The sequence below is a fragment of the Hyperolius riggenbachi genome, chromosome 1 (genome assembly GCF_040937935.1).
Source record: "Hyperolius riggenbachi isolate aHypRig1 chromosome 1, aHypRig1.pri, whole genome shotgun sequence".
NCBI lineage: Eukaryota > Metazoa > Chordata > Amphibia > Anura > Hyperoliidae > Hyperolius > Hyperolius riggenbachi.
Genome location: NC_090646.1, coordinates 121,808,595 through 121,827,937, shown reverse-complemented (window position 1 = coordinate 121,827,937; position 19,343 = coordinate 121,808,595). Strand labels below are relative to the sequence as shown.

At 45.7% G+C, this 19,343-nt stretch overlaps 1 protein-coding gene across 1 annotated transcript in view; it reads left to right on the top strand.

Annotated features, from left to right (window-relative positions):
- Window positions 1-19,343, top strand: part of UGDH (UDP-glucose 6-dehydrogenase) — a 41,715-nt gene that overhangs the window by 14,011 nt on the left and 8,361 nt on the right. Inside the window, exons 3-9 of the mRNA XM_068278464.1 lie at window positions 7,885-7,986; window positions 9,671-9,871; window positions 11,863-12,060; window positions 13,458-13,605; window positions 15,504-15,598; window positions 16,595-16,725; window positions 17,024-17,157. Of these exons, the coding sequence (XP_068134565.1) occupies window positions 7,885-7,986; window positions 9,671-9,871; window positions 11,863-12,060; window positions 13,458-13,605; window positions 15,504-15,598; window positions 16,595-16,725; window positions 17,024-17,157 (1,009 nt within the window). The remainder of the gene's footprint in view (window positions 1-7,884; window positions 7,987-9,670; window positions 9,872-11,862; window positions 12,061-13,457; window positions 13,606-15,503; window positions 15,599-16,594; window positions 16,726-17,023; window positions 17,158-19,343) is intronic.

Here is a 19,343-nt window from a genome sequence, read left to right as displayed (position 1 = left end):
GTGGGTCCTATGTTGCTGCCATGGATGCATCAGGAAAGGAAAATTACCGATAGGTAAGTATACAATTTTCCATTTTCCTAATGCATGCATGGCAGCACCTATGGGATCTAACTAGTCACAATTTTAAGAACAGATTTTGGGCGGGAGACGGTCTGCAAGTGCACCAAAGAAAAAATTTATTATAACACCAATACAGTCAGACCTTTAAATAGACAATACTGTCCTTCCAAAGTTCACAGTTGAATTCACTGCGGGGTCAACCCTGTAGTGTTGCATGAACGTGTTCACTGTCTTCCAGTTTGCTGCCTGGCATATTTGATCTGCTGGAATTCCGGCATATGCCGCCCAGGACGTTGCTACTGACCTAGTAGAGTGTGCTCTCAGATTAGTGGGAGGTTCAAAATCGGAGAGCCTATAAGCAGTTTGGATAGTCTTCACTAACCATGATGAGATTGTCCTAGAGGTAGCTGGCTCCCCCTTCCTATAGCCTGTAGGAATGATGAAGAATCTTTCTGTCTTCCTCATTTCTGCCGTTAGCTCTAAGTATCTTTTTAGCATTCGTCCAACATCTAATGTGTCCGGTAAGTGAGTACTTTCTTCCTGAAACGTGGGGAGAGTCCAATCTTTGTTGAAGTGATAGGTTGTCGCCACTTTAGGTATAAAGTGTGGCATGGGCCTGATGACTACTCTATCCGGGAAAAAGCTTAGGTAAGGTTCTTTTATGCCCATCGCTTGGAGTTCAGACACTCTTCTGGCGGAGGATACGGCTGTCAGGAAAGCCGTCTTAATAGTTGCGTTCCAAAGATTGCAATTCTCCAGGGGCTCAAAGGGAGCTTTCCTTAGTGCTTCTAGGACTACCGGTAAGTCCCACTTTGGGAAAAATGTCTTATTCGGAGGTTTGATTTTAATCACTCCTCTAAGGAACTGTATAACTAGCGGGTTAAGTGCCCATCTGACGTTAGTCAGAGCAGAGAGGGCTGTGACTTGGACTTTTAGTGCTGAGTAGCTTAAGCCCTTCTCCAAACCTGTTTGAAGGAACGCTAGGATGTTACAAGCTTCTGGTTTCGAGGAGTTGAACCCCTGTTCAGTTGCATATTGAATGAATCTTTGCCATATACGATGGTATGTCTTATTTGTGGATGGTTTACGGGCTCTCAGGATTGTATTAATGACGTCCTCCGAACAGCCGACCTGCTTTAGCCTCTCCCCCTCAAAAGCCAAGCCATCAAATGTAGTCTCTGAATGTCTGGATGGTAGACTGGGCCCTGCGATAGAAGCTGCGGGGTAACCGGAAGTTTCCAGGGAGTTGCTATCTTCAGTTCCCAAAGTAGAGGAAACCATGGACGGTGGCTCCAGAATGGTAGTATGGCTATTACCGTTGTGTTCTCCTGTGCCAACCTTCTCAGTACTCTGTTTATCATTGGTGTCGGCGGGAACATGTATCCCAGTCTGCATTTCCAATCCGCAGTGAGAACATCTACACCCTCTGCTTGGGGACAGTAAGCTCTGGAGATGAAACGGGCACACTTTGTGTTGTCCTGTGTTGCCATCAAATCTAGGTCTGGGGACCCCCACTTCTTGCAGATTTTCTGGAATATATCCGGGTGTAACGACCACTCCTTGTTGTCTACTTGATGTCTGCTGAGATAGTCCGCTCTCACATTCGACTTGCCCGGAATGTAGATTGCCCTTAAGTTGAGTAGATGAGCTTCTGCGAATTGCATGATTGGTGCAGTCTGTTGGAGTAACCGTAAGCTCCTCGTTCCCCCCTGCTTGTTGATGTATGTTACCGCTGTTATGTTGTCGCTCCTGACAAGTACCGGTTTGTTGATTATCAGATTCTGAAAATGTTCCAGGGCATGTAGGATTGCTCTTAATTCCAGTATATTCGCTGGTTCTGTAGCCGTGTTCCGGGACCATAGCCCCTGAGCAAACTGACCCTCTAAGTGGGCTCCCCAGCCCCTCGTGCTTGCGTCGGTCGTGATCATTATCTCTTTCTGTGATTGGATCTGCTGATGTTTGTTCAGGTTGTTGGGATTCAACCACCAGCCTAAACTGTTCCTCATCGTAATATCCAAGTAGATCCACTGATACATACTCTTCCTCTCTCCCCATTGTGTCAGGAACCCCCATTGGAACACTCTGGTATGCCATTGAGCCCATTTGATCATGGGGATGGTAGATGTTAGTGTTCCCAAAAGGCTCAGACACTGTCGGGCTCGAAGTCTGGGTGCCTCTATCGTGAGTCGTATTTTTTGTAAGATGCTGTCTTTCTTCTCTTCCGGTAGCTGGATCGCATTCTGATTGGTTAGAAAACGTGCTCCCAGGAAGATCATATCTTGTGTGGGAGATAGTTGGCTCTTCCTCCAGCTTATTAACCACCCAAAGCGTTGTAGTTCGTTGAGGAGTAGCTCCCTCTGTTCTAGGATCTTCTCTCGACTCTGTGCTAGCAGTATGATGTCGTCGAGGTAATGGTATATCCTCAACCCCCTCAGTCTCAGGAGAGCTATTGTCTGAACTAGAACTTTGGTAAAGGTTCTGGGTGCCGTATTTATTCCAAAAGGGAGACACGTAAATTGGAGGTGTAGGTCCCCTATGGCGAAACGTAAGTACTGCTGGTAATCCTTGTGAATTGGAATGTGTAAGTAGGCATCCTCTAAATCTACTGATAGCATCCAATCTGCCACTTTGGTTGCCAATATAATGGACTGGAGGGATTCCATCTTGAACCGGGGCAATACAATTAGACTGTTGAGGGATCTGAGGTCTAGTACGGGTCTTAGGTCCCCCGTCTTCTTTGTTACAAAGAATAGAGGGGAGTAGATTCCGTTTCCCCTTTCCTGTATTGGAACCGGAAAGATTGCTCTCTTGGTTAACAAGTCCTGAATATAGTCTTCCAGAATCTTCCTTCTGTGCGTGGAGCCTGGGATTCTTGTCGGTGTGAAGTGGAAAACAGGTGGTTCTTGTCTGAATGACCATTTGTGCCCGTAACGAATTGTCTTTATCACCCAGTGATTCCGACAGTCCTCCGCCCAGATGTGTCCGAAGGATTGTAACCTTCCGCCCACAGGGCACACCTGAGCGGGCGTCCCATCAAAATCCCTTAGGTGCATTGTTAGTGGTGTTGGCGGCCTTCTGTTTGTTGAGTCTGGCTAGTGCTGCCTGTCCTCCCTGCCATGTCTTCTTATAGTCTCTTCCTGGGCGGTAGGATCTGGCATTCCTAAAACGTGTCTGTTGGTTTCTGCTCTGTTGAGGTGGCAGAGGTCTTTTTGGTTTGCGGTCATGCGGTATAAGACCGGACTTCCCCCCAGTAACTCTGGTGATAGCTTTATCCATAAGATCTCCAAAAAGATTTCTTCCATCAAAAGGAATCTTACACCAGTTTTGCTTGGAGTTCATGTCGGCTGACCACGATCTTAGCCATAGAGCCCTTCTGGTGGTAATTGAGTAGAACATTGCCCTAGATATGGAGCGGATGATGTCTACAGCCGCCTCTCCAATGAAATCTGCTGATAATTTGAACTCCTGTAGCGAGTTGATCAAAGCTTCCCTGTCTGTTCCCTCGGCTATTGCCACCTCCAGGTTATCCGTCCAGGCTCGTAAGGCCTTTGCGACTGACGTTAGCGTAACTGCTGGCTTCAATGCCCCGCCTGACACGGTGTATGACTTCTTCAGATCCATGTCCATTTTCCTATCGATGGGGTCTCGAAAGGATATGGCGTCTTCCAACGGCAGAGTTACGTGTTTCGCCAATCTTATGACTGATGCGTCCACCACTGGGGCATTATCTAAAGTGACTGACTTTTTTGCCGGTAAAGGGTATAATTTTGATAGCCTGTTATTCAGAGGTATTTTCTTGTCCGCCTTTTCCCACTCCTCCTGGATGACTTCCTGTATCTCTTCCATGAACGGGAATGTAGTGCAGGTTTTTTTAAGATGTTTATAATATGTTCTTTTTTGTTTCCTCTCTTTCGTTGATTCGTCTTCAGATTCTTCCTCCCATTCAATGGCCTGTCAGACCGCGTTCACGAACGGTTTAACCATAGCGAAATTGAATCCTAGCTCCGTTTCCTCCATCTGAGAGTCTGAATCCTGGCGTGAAGTGGACGGTATAGGTTCAGTAGTCGGAGCTGATTGTGGTAGTGTTGCGATGTACTCTGCCATCGATTGCTGTACTGCCTGTTTAATTAGGTGTGAGACCTCGACCGGTTGTTGTTCCTCGTGTGGCATTTGGTTGAAGCAAGCGCTACATACTAATTTTCCTGGCAATGTGACTTCCCCACAAGCCCAACAATTCTTTGGGGGTCGTTTGTGGTGATGTTTCTTTCACGAGTCACTTTTGGAGCCTTTCTTTCTCTTGGTGGAAGCTGACCGCTGTGAGGCCTGTGAAGGTTGCTCCGATGAAACTGTAGCCGGGCTGTCAGGAGACATGAGGAAAACATGTCATTTAATCTTCGCACTCTTTTGCTAAAGGGGAAGAAAGAAAAACTCACCTAAGGCACCCTTACCTGACATTCTGTTGCTGGTCTGTGATGGGCACATCGGGATCCATATCAGCCTGGGACATGCTGGGATAAAGAGAGCATCAGCATTAAGAAATGGCTGCGGCCATGAGGGCAACAATAAAGGTGAGGTGTTTGAGAGCATCAGACCTACCTTTAGGGAAATCACGCTGGCTTAAAGTGATTGCAGGAGGCAGGGAGCGGCCACCGCAGAGTCCACGCTGAATTTCGGCGAAAGACGCCGCTCCCCGCCATCTTGCTAACTTAAATAGGCCTATCAGGCCCCTCCATTAAGTCTCCCCGCCCCCTGGAGCCAGTGCCGGGACGTGTAGCGCATAGCCGCGCTCCAGCCCGTGGACTACTTCCGGTTTGCGGAGCGCAACCGGAAGTGACGTCACTGGTACCCGGCACGGCCCCTCTCTCCCGTAGCAGCGGCGAAACCAGGGAGAAGGAGAGGCGACATGGATCCTCGCCCTGCCAGCTATTAGCCAGCCTGTTAGAGTGGCTCACCTGTAAGGAGAGAGTTTATCTCTCCGCCTGACAGCCCGCAATTCGTGCCGCCACTATGCCCCCAAGACCAGCAGAACGGGGCAGCCCTATGAGACTCTATTAGAGTCAAGGCTTCACCAGGAGAGGCTGAACCTGGCTTCCTTAATGAGGTAAGGGTGCACGCAGACCGGATACTCTGTCGAGGGCAAGGACGAAAAACATAGACAGGGTGGAGTCAGGCTACACTTAATTTATACTAGATACCTGTCCTATAGAGGGCTAGGGGCGGAGCCACTACCCATAGGTGCTGCCATGCATGCATTAGGAAATATGAATATGAGGAGGTAATGCACAAACTGTGATCATTTCACTTGGAAAACAACAACCTGTGTATAGTGAGGAGATCTGAGCTGGAGGAGCAGTAGTAGAGAAACTACACAGGGCTGTGGAGTCTGAGTCGGAGCAATTTTGGGTACCTGGAGCCGGAGTCGGTGGTTTCATAAACTAAGGAGTCAGATCCATTTTTAAAAAAAAATAAATTATTTTTTATTTTTATTTTTTTGTACCAAATCTACAGCCCTGGTAAGTATTAGCCTGAGGTGTTGGAGTCGGAAGATTTTTGTACCAACTCCACAGCCCTGAAACTACAAGGTATAAAGTCCGATTTATTGGCAGTTTTAGCAGGCATTCCAAAAATATATTGGGCGGCTGTACTCCTCTCCTAGTAACAAGTATTTAGGCAGCCTGGTATTTATAGCCTTGAAGAATAAGTCCTCGTGAATCTAATGCTGGGAACACACAGTGCAGTTTCCTGTCCGATCGCTGGGAATCGGGTGATTATTTCCGACATGTCCGATCAAGAGCAGTTTGGACATTTACTCACGATACAACTTCCTGTCCGATCACCCATCGATCAAATTGTAAATTGCATTATTTGTGCATAAAACATTGGCATCTGATCAGAATCCGAGAGGCATCTATTCCTTTCATACACATGCACACAGATCTCAGCATGAAATCTATTGAATAAAATGTCGCACCACAGCGTTGCTCTGCAATTTGCCTATAAATCAATCCAAATCACGATCGGGCAGCCATGTTGGGGCATTGGTTTCAGCAGATTTGAGCAGAGTAAACCTATCTGTCATGAAAATCGATAAGTGTGTGGCTTCCTTTAAAAATTACTAGCCTCAGTTATCATAAGGAGTGCAAGAAGCTCCAAAATAAGAGAGTTACAGAGAGGGGCAAAGCGAACTCTAGACTGCTCTAGAAGTTCACTAGACTATAATTATAAATAAAATATATAATCTTGTGCAATCTCTTTCGCAAGCTAAATCAAAAATATATTATCTTGTTAAATCTCTTTCACGTGCCAATCAGTGTCCTTTCTTTTCTTTTTCTTTTAGTTTTGTTACCTTATTGGTTATTTAAAAATGTGAAAAATAATACAAATTCTAACATAAGGCCTCACTTTTCTCCCACTACTAGTTTTTGTTCTGTGCAAGTGTGACCACTAGAGGCTGGTTATATGTACTGCACTTCCTCTGATGAGTTGGCAATCACATTGTGATTACAGCTGGGAAACATCAGACTTGCAGGAAGTGATTTGTGATACAGCACTGATAACAGAGGCTTTACAGGACACACACAGCTTATACTTTACCAGCAGAAGTTGGGAACTATGTAGATTATGCGCAGCATCTAACCTGTTTTCTGCCTTTTGAAATAAATACAAAACTGCATGATCCCCCCCCCCCCCCTTTCCTCTGTATAGTATCCTATAAATGTTCTGGATTGTTGTTGGAGACACAGCAGTAATAGCGAGGCAGTGCACAGACCTCGCTGCTTGCATCTTGCCTTTCATTTCATTCATAGTCTCATGGAAACTCCACACTGTGGCTCTGTTTCTTTTGGCCGTTTAACACCAGTTTCCCTCCGCCTTGTCTCTGCTCAGAGTTGAGAAACGCAGAGTTTTGCAATCGCTTTAGCTGGCCACTTTTTAGCCTTTAAATCTCATCTGTGACGTAAAGTAATGATCCCGACCCAGTGCCTCATCATGAGTCACACTTGACTCTTCTCTGCTGTGTCCTGTGAGAATTATGGGGGCTGCTATTGCTGAACCCCTCCTCAGATAGTTCCCTAACTGTAAACCTGAAGTAACTGTGATACTTTCTGAGCCACTGAAGTGGAATGATTTCTCACACCAGTCATTCTGGCTGCCCTCTGACTGTATGTGCTGCTTGCTCAGGGGAGGTTACTCCTACCATTGAAGTCAGTAAGGCAGTATGATGTCTAGACCATTAACATTTTTATGAATGGTCATTGATGGCAGTCTCAAAGACTCATATACAATGACCACCTCAGCTGATCTGCCCAGCGATTGGCTCAACCCCCCCCCCCCCCCCCCCCGCGATGTCTGACTCCATTGTCTATGTCGCTCCTCCCATCTGCCACATGAAGTAATTCACGTGCCGCTCCGTCAACCCTCCGCCTCCCCGCACAGCAGCACATGGTGCCGTCGGCTACACAGCTGACTCGCGTCTTTGCAGCCTGGCCCAGTGATGTTGTCAAAGAGGATTAGGTACCGATCCTCAATGGGTGACATCCATCAAAGGTGTGTATGCAACTTAAGATACAGGACCAATGGTAGCTCCGGGCAGCACAGTGGCGTTGTCCCTAGACTACGATACATACACCACATGATACATACATGGACATAAGGGACTAGGTTGTGAGGGACAGTTAGTAACAAGACAATAAACTCTGTACAGTGCTGCGGAAGATGTCGGCACTATATAAAACACTAAATAATAGCTAGTTAATACCTTTTTATATGTTTGCATGGGAATGCTATATATCCTTGATTTATTGTTTGTTTTTGCTTTTTGTGCAGCCGGGATTAAAAGAAGTTGTGGAATCTTGTCGCGGAAGAAACCTTTTCTACTCAACAGACATAGATGGAGCCATCCAGGAGGCAGATCTCGTCTTCATCTCTGTAAGTATTGTCTTCTGTGTAATAATAGTACACACAGATCACCAGCAATTATAAGGACTGTAAAGTATTGGTATTTTCAGCCAGCGGGTAGCTGTTTCCAAGCAATGGCTATACCTCCATACAGCACTTGTTGCTGTGAATATATATATATATATATATATATATATATATATATATATATATATATATATATATATATATATATATATATATATACAGCCCAGAGCAGTGCTTTTCAGCGCTGCTAGATTTGGGAATCACATCTACAGTGGCGCTCAGTGAGTAACATCGGCGCCGTCAGAAAATGGAGCCGTAGTTGCTTAAAAAACACAATAATTCGGCCTCCAATTGCTGAAAGCCGAATTATATCATTCCCCCACTATCCATGGCGGGCCTCATAGGCGTCTCACCCACCAGGCAGGTATAAATTCTTGTGTATCATTAAATAAGAAAGCGATGGTGCCTCATAAATTGGTTAATATACCCTGCACAATATAGGGTGGGGCCAACCCGAACATTAAAGATGAATTAATTGTAGCATAAAAGAAAAGGTCATCAGGCCACCATAATTATACCAATATCAAAAATACGTTTATTATATAAATTCATACAAAGCACAATCCCCTAGATATAGCCCATTAATGAATAAAGATCCCTCCCCATATTAAAAACCAGAGAACCATGCGGAGCATAGGTTATGCATGAGTAGTGCAGTGCCTGCAACTTAGATAGTACATCAATCACTGGCCTAGGCCTATACGACTATATATACCACCACAGTCGCCCGCGCATGCATCCACCTTTTATTCTGCCACAAAATCTCAATTTATATCTTCGGGGGCCCCCCTTCTCTCTCCCTTTGCGTGAGGATAGGGATATCCATATGCAGATAACAAGTTCCAGATATAACAGCCAAAGGCTTCCAGATATCTTTGTCACATCATCGCCTTAAGCATAGTATGTCTAAGCAATTATGGATGGGTTTCACCCGTGGAGAAGTCCCCTCTGTGTAACAAACAGTGTCGCTCACTCCTCAAGAATGTTGTAGCGGTCCGGAGGCCATGCGCATGGTGGTCCCGGTGTCCCTGCAGGCTGCCGGTGTAGATGTTTCCACCTCGTGTTATATCCAAACATGCTAGACACGCTAGATGCGCTGGTCCTGTGTACAGGGTTGATGCGGCCGCCGGAGGTGACGTCACTATGCACGCAACCACTCAGCCAGCCAGAGCTACGCCCACCGACGCGTTTCACGCCCACATAGTGTTTCATCAGGGCCCGGCGGATAGCTCAGAAACAGCCGTATCAGTCCGCCGACAGACTATACACACGCCGGACTGTCTGCTGAAAACCCGCCCAGCGGGAGGGGACGACAGACCCGTCGTTGCCTGCAGTCCGGCGTGTGTACAGACCTTAAGTCCAACAGTTTGATCACCGCCGACACCACGCTTCACCAGATCAAAGTGGCGAACTAATTCCAACGCCACAGGAGGCAGAGGCCCCACTGTCTACTAGTGGCACAAAATCAAGGAATCATCCAGGCCCTCTCCACTCCTCCTTCTGTTTGAAATGGCTAATATCCCAGCCTAAACATTTTGTTCTCCCCATATTAGACTAAGTTTAATGTGAAAAGATGCAACACAACCAAGTTCTGAGAGTGCCTTCTATTTTATATTTCTTTATTTAGGTAAACACACCAACCAAAACCTATGGCATGGGTAAAGGACGGGCTGCAGATCTGAAATACATTGAGGCCTGTGCCCGACGCATTGTTCAGAACTCAAACGGTTATAAGATAGTGACTGAGAAGAGCACCGTGCCAGTGCGAGCAGCAGAGAGCATCCGCAGGATATTCGATGCCAACACAAAGCCCAATCTCAACTTACAGGTACGAAGTACACGCCATGTCGCTCAGAGGGCACACACAGGCCTCGCGTGTGAGCTTTTCACATAAACCTACACCAATCAGCCACAGCATGAAAGCCATTATTTCCTGACTTGCATTCAGCTTGGCAATGGGCCAGCCACATACAGCTGCTCCAGTCAAACTTCAGTTAAACATCTGATCTGCATGCTTGTTCGGGGCCTATAGCTATAAGTATTAGAGGCAGAGGTATCAGCAGGACAGCCAGGCAATCTGCATTGTTAGACAATCCATATGGCAGCCTCTAAATGGCTCTGACTCCATGATCTCTTTATGCAGCCAGGCACACATCCAGAACCGCTGGTGTATAGCAAGCTTATAGTTTATACATTTCAGAGTCACGACAACCCAACTTGCAGACAGCCTGTTTCTGACTGTTCATTGCATGGCAGGGATTGATATGGCTCTAGTACAGGGGTCTCAAACTCAATTTACCCGGGGGCCGCAGGAGGCAAAGTCAGGATGAGGCTGGGCCGCATAAGGGAGTTCACGTGTCCCCGCCGCAAAACGAGGGCTGCAGAGCCCTCAAATCGCCCCGGGGGGCAATCCGCCGGCATTTCCTGGAAGGGGCAGAGCTTTCAGCTTCAGCTCTGCCCCTCCTGACGTCAATCGCCGGATCGCAGCCTCTGCCCGACCCTCTCACTCTTCCTTCTCAGAGAGGGGCGGGGGAGAGGCGGCGATCCATTCGGCGATTGACGTCAGGAGGGGCAGAGCTACAGCTGGAAGCTCTGCCCCTCAGCGCAGTCGTGGATGTTTGCGCAGGGGATTTGGGGGTCTGCAGCCCTTGTTTAGCGCTACCCTGGCCAAAGCGCTGCGGCTGCGTATGGACCCCCTGGAAACCCTGTCAGGAAATGTATTGCTCTTTCTTTTGATACATGTAAAATTACACTACCGTTAGGCTTGCTACTAAAAGTGACATTTACCGCATTTAAAAGTATACTATTTTCCTTTGAAACTTTAAAATCGATTTTCTCAAAAACTATAAGGTCTTTTTGAAAAATAGTTTTTTCCTCTTATTCCTAATGATCTCCTTAACATATCCTGCAAATTTAGGGTTTCTAGCATTTTTAAGGTGGATTTGCTAATAACCATTAAAGTCGGCGGGTTTTTAAATGTGTATTTTTTTCCTTTGCAACTTTAAAATCGATTTTCTCAAAAACTATAAGGCCGATTTGAAAATTTTTTTTCCTCTGGTAGCCACTGGGGGCCCCTACAAGCTCTGGGGCCCTGGGGCCACAAAATATTGTATCGAGGGCCGCAAATGGCCCGCGGGCCGCGAGTTTGAGACCCCTGCTCTAGTAGGAGGGTTTTTGGTCTCATTTAGACAGGGCCCAACCGTCCCGATCTCGTCGTGACTGTCACGATTTTGGGGGGCTCTCCCGCTATCACGGTATGAGCCCCCCAAGTCCCAGGCGGCAGTGGGCAGCGAGTTAAAAAAAAAATGATCGAGGCACCAGTACAGCGCTGCGATCTACAGCACGTGTGACACGGCTGTCCCCTTCTGAGCCACAGAGGTGATCGGCTGTCATAGGCTGAAGCCTATGACAGCTGATCAAGGGGATGGGCCGGCGGGGGGAGGGAGGGAGGGGGGGTATACAATACATTAAAAGAAAACACACACTTTTTATTAAAAAATAACATAAACAAACAGCTGGGGGGCGATCAGCCCCCACCAACAGAGAGCTCTGTTGGTGGGGAGAAAAGGGGGGGAACACTTGTGTGCTGTGTCGTGTGGCCCTGTGGCTTGGCCTTAAAGCTGCAGTGGCCAATTTAATGAAAAAGTGCCTGGTCTTTAGGGGGGGGTTTAACACTGCGGTCCTCAAGTGGTTAAACACAAACTTACCTGGCTGGTTCTATATAATCTGCAAAATGTGTGGATGTCTATTCAAGCTGATCAGGTAATCAGACTAGTTCCTGTAAAGTGACCCCATTCTATAATGTTCATTCTTTCACAGGTCCTTTCTAACCCAGAGTTCCTTGCTGAGGGAACAGCAATAAAAGATTTAAAGAACCCTGACAGGGTGTTGATTGGTGGGGATGAGACTCTGGAGGGCCAGAGAGCAGTGCGTGCTCTGTGTGCTGTGTATGAGCATTGGGTCCCCACTGAAAAAATCATCACTACCAACACCTGGTCGTCTGAGCTCTCTAAACTGGTAGGTACTTTGTACACTTTGTTCAAGCTTATATAATAACTGTGTAGCATTTTTTTTTGAATCCCAAAGTAAAATGCTAATAGCACAGAATACACAACTGATATCTGTGTGATCTGTCTGTAATCGGCACACCGCAATTGCATGTTAATCAGGGCAGCGCGGTGGTGTAATAGATAGCACTCTTGCCTCATCAGGTGATTGTTGCAGGCCTTTTGACCTACTGACTCGATAATTGTATTAAATCGGAGGAGAATCTGTGCCACATCATGTTTCGATCGATTTTGGGCCAAAATCTGTTGATTGATTGGACATGCTAGAAATCTCTGTCAAAATTGCTCGATTGGGTGTGCAGCGGTAACAGAATTTTGACATTGCAACGACTGGCGGACCCTCAACCAGTGTCCCCTTAGTGTAAAATGTCCCACCATGCCTTTATAAGATATCCCCTCTCTGTCTTGCACACCTGGTGACACGTGGTACAGGCTATCACTGTGACGTGTCGGCGGAAGGGTGAGACTTTTGGGAGCATGGGGGGAATATTTAATCTTGGGAGGGGGCAGGCGAAGGCGGTGTCGCTAGGCTGATTTTTGGATAGATTTTATGTTGAAATCTATCTTAAATAGGTCTGTGGTATATGGGCAGGCAACAGATCTCTTAAATCCATCTCACGGTCGATCTGCCCAATACATCGCCTGATGTATAGGCACCTTAAGTAGTTATCACTTTTACATAAGTTCAACACCCACAGTGTACTATATACAAGGAACACAACGCTTGCTCTGAAGTCTCTAAAGTAGATGATGGGAATCCCAGTTATTAGTGTGCAGTTGAGTCCTGGTTATCTGGAACTCAACCAGCCAACAAAGATCTCTGGCAGTACTCAGTGGTGAAGGCCAACTTCTTAGGCTGTTAGTGGCCTCTACTGTGCTCAAAAACTGGATTCCACAGCTCCCCCAAGTTTAATATACTTTCAGCTACTGTATTTTAATATTTAATACCGAGTTAGACAGCTTCCCCACCTGATTGCATCTGAAAATGCAACACATGGCACTTCCTTTCTGATGTGATTTTCAGCACTGTGCATGCGATTCCATTCAATACAATAAATGGGAATTGCAATGCATTTGCATGTTTGCATCAGCAACCATGCCTTGCAATTCCATGGTGAATCTCTGCACCTGGGTGGGGACATCAAGCAGTGCAGAAACTCCCACTCTGCTGTCAGCTCTATATTTTGTGCACTTATGTTCTCTGACCTATCCGAATTGTATTTCTTTGGAAGGGCTGTATCAAATATGAAAAGGGCTTTAAGAAACACTTTTTTCCCTGATGTTACTGCCATGCGCTGTCCAGCGTTCTGGGTTAAAATTACTTTTTTTTCCCCCTCCTATATCTAGGCTGCCAATGCCTTTCTTGCACAGAGGATAAGTAGCATTAACTCAATCAGTGCTTTGTGTGAGGCCACCGGGGCTGATGTTGAAGAAGTAGCCAGGGCTATTGGCATGGATCAGAGGATTGGAAACAAATTCTTGAAAGCTAGTGTTGGTAAGTGACGCTACTATTGTCTGTCATGCTGCCCCTACCCTTTGAAACCTCTAACCACGCCCAATCAAGACATCTCCAACTAAAGTTAAACTGAAAAGCCATCTGTTTAGTTGGGCATTTATGAACTACATTCCCTCCTTTTGTAACACATTCAACCTTGCACCTATGTATTGATCTAAAGCACATGCATGTGCTTTGAATCCTGTAGGCAAAAAGCACTTTACAAATGTTATTATTGTTCTGACTGGGGTCAGTAAGGTTTGCTATACAGAATCATCTGCATGAAAGCTTTTTAGGGACATCAAAGAGATGATTTGCATATTCAGCAGTGATGCACTGGGAGACATCTCAAAGCGCACTGCAACCTGAATAATTGCAAATACCTTCTGATTTAAGAAGGCAGGCTTCTGTTTTTTATATCTTCTTAGTAAGAGAACTTTCTGGTCTCTTAGCTCGTTACACACTCCTGGGAGTTCTGGTTCACAATGAGCTTGCTGGGTACTCTGTAGCTTTGCATTACACAAATTCTTCCTGATTTCCATCTAGGTTCAAGGAAGTGATCTAAAATACAGTATATAAAAGGGCCAGTAGCAATTTTTATCTTTGCCATTATTAGATAATGTAGACACAGAAAAGATAGACTATTTTATTTCAGTCAGTAGACAGTGCATGTAGGAGGGGAACAGCTGTAGATATTATGAGCAGAAGAACTACCAGAGTTGTATGTTTACAACTCTGCGCTGCACTTTACAACTCTATCACTGCAAATGATTCAAGCTATTTGTAAGCACTCTGCAAAATGCTGATACTATGTATAATCTAATGCTTTGCAGAATAACAGATATTGTCATTTTATTCTAAGTGGCAGTTGTACTTTGAGGCTGACACTTCTTTTTGCCTTGCAGTAGGGATGCGATGCTCCCAACACAATGCAAAAAAATGTTCAAGCGTATGACTCAGTGGCAGAGTGCGGCGACAGGATCAAATGCATAGCACTCTCACCCCTTCCCCGCTCAGTGACAAGTGACATACTACCTGCTGGGCAGGAAGTACCGTACGTCACTGGGATTTCTGTCAGTCCGCATGTGCGCTGCACCACCTACTGACGCCAATAATTTCCGTGGCTGCGGAAGTCATACAGTAATGCTCTGCAGACTTTTCATTGGCTCTGTCATTTGGAAGCTTCCAATGCAACGCGGTAAGTTTGCAAGGCCCCAAACACTTGCATTGCCATTGCGTTACCCTGCGGTAAAACGGTGTACAATGGTTTACATACGCCTGTCAATAATCTACTATTATATATGGAAGAAATAAACACCACAGGCTTGATTCACTAAAGCGTGCTAAGTGTTAGCACGCCAGTGAAAAGCCCCTTAGCACGTGCAACGTGCCTTTGCACTCTCTAATATGCACACGCAAAGTTTAACGGTGCGCGTGAAACGTCGCACCGTCCGCGTGCAATATAGCCTGATAAGCGTACTTTGCACGTGGTCGGTGCAATGTTTCGCGTGCACCAAATAGCGCGCGATCAGTAACAGCTTTGCCCGTGCAAACTAGGTGTGCTAACTACGTTAGCACGCTTTAGTGAATCAAGCCCCATATGTACTTGTTTTTTTTTTTTTTTTTTTCATGCAAGATTAACGTTAAGGCTTTACACATGATCGGAGTAGTATGGCCTACCAGGTACTGTAATCCCTAGGCTTTCAGAGGAAGGGAAGGGTAGAGAAGCAATACATGCTCTCACTATTTCAGTGATTCGTAATGCAGAAGTCAGGAATGGGCAGTCTTGGAACAACCAGTTAAGGATTTCTAGGTCAGATTGCCCTACCGAAAAACTAAGCTATCTTGGGGACAGTTGCCTACATGGATTTATTTGTCTGTTATTTCTTTTTGCACAGGCTTTGGAGGTAGCTGCTTCCAGAAGGATGTATTAAACCTGGTATACTTGTGCGAAGTCCTTAATCTGCATGAAGTGGCTCGATACTGGCAGCAGGTACCTGGCGTCCTCTCCTGACTTTTTTTTTTTTTTTTTTAAATAATGTAGATATCTCCTGTTGTTGAGGCCTATACACTGACTCATGAGCAACAGTGTTGCTGCAGTTTATTGCTATCCGTATTTCAAATTGTCTATCAGTCATCTTCAGTAGCTGAAAGGTATTGACTATTAGTTTGTATTATTAGTTACTATTTGCCAGTAGCAGCTGTTTATTGCCTGTGTGACATAAGCCCTAAATCTGTGTAGAAAGTGTTACTGCGAGTACATTTTAAATAGGTGTAAACCCTTCAATGGCTGTAATCATTGCCTGGAATTACCAGTCTTTTGCTGATGAGGCCTAGTAAAAGTGGCACTTGCAGTATGCAGTTTTGAGCCTTGTAAAGCTACATAAACACCATGGATTAAAGGTTTAGCACGCCTTGAGTTACATCACAAGAGCCAATGAGCACAGAGGTTCTGGCAGCCTAGACTTTGCCTTCCACAAACCCACTACCCCCTGACGAACCGCACCACAAGTGTGCTAGCTGACTCAGCTGTCACCTCTCCCCTACCCAGTGTAGGTAGCAACAGGTGCCCCTTAGTAGGTAGTCAGAGGTACCCTCAGTATTAGGTAGCTAGAGGTGCCCCGGGTGAAGGGAAATCTAGTCAGTGGAATTCTGAGAGCAGGGTGAGTAACCTCTCATTCAGGACTCTGCATAGGGAGGGAGCCGCTCGGGGAGGGGAGTGAGATGCTTTTCCATCATCAGGTGCATGTAGTAGGCACCACCCCTACAGTGCCTTATGTGAAATCCGGATTTGTCCATTTGCTGTTTAAAACTGTTTCTTAATGTAAAAGTTCTTTCACCTTTCTGGAGGAGGGAATTTTCATAATCCTACAGCAGATGTAGAGATTGGCAAGGTGGTGACAATGATTTCTCAGTATAACTGTGTCCGCTTAATCAATGTTAGTCTGTGAAAGTAACAAAACTAAGTAAAGCATCTTCGTTGTTCCAGGTTATTGATATGAATGATTATCAGAGAAGAAGGTTCACCTCAAGGATCATCGATTGTCTGTTTAACACTGTAACCGATAAGAAAATAGCTGTGCTGGGATTCGCTTTCAAGAAAGACACTGGCGACACACGGTGAGTGGCAGGGAGGCCAGGGACGCTTCCCTATAGGAGATGTAGCTCCCCAAGGATGCCCACAATGGTCAATACATGGCGCTCTCCACTGTTACACCTCGTTTTTCTGTTTCTTCAGAACAGCTGATTGTGGAAAAACATGCACATCTTTTGCCCTCCATATTTGTCTTGTAGACTATTTTTTACTTTCACTTTATATCATTATTTAGCAGTTTTTGGTTCGCTTTGACGAGTCTGTCCCAATTCATCATTTAGCGTATCTTGGTATAATGGTGCATATGGATTTGTCTCCCTACAGAGAGTCCTCCAGTATCTACATCTGTAAATATCTAATGGATGAAGGAGCACGGCTGCACATCTATGACCCCAAAGTGCCCAGAGCGCAGATCATCATGGACTTATCTCAGCCGGGGGTAGCTGAGGATGACAGAGGTAATTCAAGTGGAGGAGGATGATGGATCCAACTGTACAGAGCATATTAGACTGCAGTGTGTGTTCCGTTATGGAAACAAATTGTTAGCTAACTTAACAGACATATAGGCCCTGATTCGCCATAGAGCAGTAAGATTGCCATTCACAGGGAGTGCACAGCAATTTTACTGGTAGCCATGCTGGTGAAGTACTGCCTGTTAACCTATTCACACCTCACGTGCTGCTGTAATATGGCTGTCTCTGCTAGTGTGTGTATAGCGGTTTCCTTGTGTCGCCAAGAGATCTGGGCCCATATGCAATTAACCTTTTCGCCTTAGTTTTCTCCTAGGTGATATCTTCAAGAGGGTCAATAAAATTAATTTTAAACTACCAGCAAGCAAGAAAATACTCAAAATAATTTTTAAAGTACTTTCTCATCTACTTTTTGGTACTTTTTCAGTTAGAAAGTGCTGAAAAGTTCTAGAAGATAATTTTTCATCTTCTATTTAGGAGAAAACTCAGGAGAAAACGTTAATTTCATATGGCCCAGGAGTGCTAGGTCAACTCAGCTGAAAGTATTTTTCTCCTTTTTTACCTCCCGCTCAAATCCATTCAATCTTGAACTGTACTATTGCAGTGTGGTAAGCCACATTACAAAGTGGCCATTGCACCACTGTAGAAAAGGCCTTAGGGGCAGCAGGACACCCCTCCCCCTCCACAGAACAGAAATGGATTGCTGTGCACCCTATCTGTACAGTGATCAGGAATAAACTGTCACCTGAATTAGTCATGAAGGATTGTTTCTGGAAACCTTTATCCAAAATGTCAGTCTTATTTGCCTCATTACCGTGCTTCCCCGAAAATAAGACAGTGTCTTATATTAATTTTCGCTCCAAAAAATGTGCTAGGGCTTATTTTCAGGGGATGTCTTATTTTGGGAGAAACACACTAAGGAAGAACACATGGCTATTGGGAAAACCTAAACAGCAGTATTTGTGCACAATATGTGAGTTTCATACAACATCTGAATCTCACTTCACATTTGCTGATAAAAGACAAATGATAGAGTACAATGGCAAAGTCACTGTACTGTTTGCTGAGGTTCAGAATTCTACTCCCAGACTCACACTCTTATCTAACTCAGATCTATAGTAAGGAGAGGACAGGCACATGCTTGAGATTCCTGCCACTGCTGTATTGTCTGAGGCACAAGCTGAGCAGAAGAGAGAGAGGACAGCTGGCATATGCAGCTTAAAGAGAACCCGAGGTGGGATTTAAAGTGAACCTCTAGACTAAAAATCGACTCAGCAGCACTGAAAGGGCCTGGTGTTTCTTTAACAGTTTCACAGCATCAGAACTTTGTTTCTCTTATCCAAGCCTCATTTTTAGCTGCACAGAAGAAAACTGCCCGGGCTTTTTTCCCCTGATGCTGTGCAAAGCATGATGGGATTTCTGATGTTGTTGCTCTCGATCTGCTGTTTTGGTGCAAATTTTTTTTACATTTTGAATTTGACATTTGAAGCCTAGCGTGTGCAGCTGGGAGGGGTTATCAGGACACAGGACTGTTGGAACTGTGTCTCCTGCTCCTTGTCACCTCCTTTCAACCAAAAAGATGGCTGCCCCCATGACAAAGATGGCAGCTCCCATGAATCACAAACATTTGCCTGTTCTTTTAAAACAGAGTGGGTAAAAAATTATATTACTCATCTATTCTAATTAACATAACTAATGTAACGTAATGACAGTATGTTTGTTTAGGCTGAAGTTCCCCTTTAATTATGTTAGTAGGGCACAGAGGCTGGTTGTGCACACTAACACCAGCCTCTGTTGCCCCATGGTGTGCCTCCAAGACCCCCCTGCGTGCCGCTATACCCCCCGCAGTGCTGGCGACACGCAGCGTGTCGCCAGCACAATGTTTACCTATGCCGTGTCTGTTAGCGCCGCTCCCCCGCCTCCTCTGTATCGGCGCTACCCGCCCGCGTCCCTTCCCTCCAAACATAATTAAATCCCACCTCGGGTTCTCTTTAACCTCCTTGCCGGTTATCCCGAACACAGTTCGGGGTAACCTGCGCAGGAGGATTTCTCAGGCCCCGCTGGGCCGATTTGCATAATTTTTTTTTTCCTACACGCAGCTAGCACTTTGCAAGCTGCGTGTAGTACGCGATCGCCGCCGCTACCCGCCGCGCCGAGCCGCCCCCCCTGCCCCA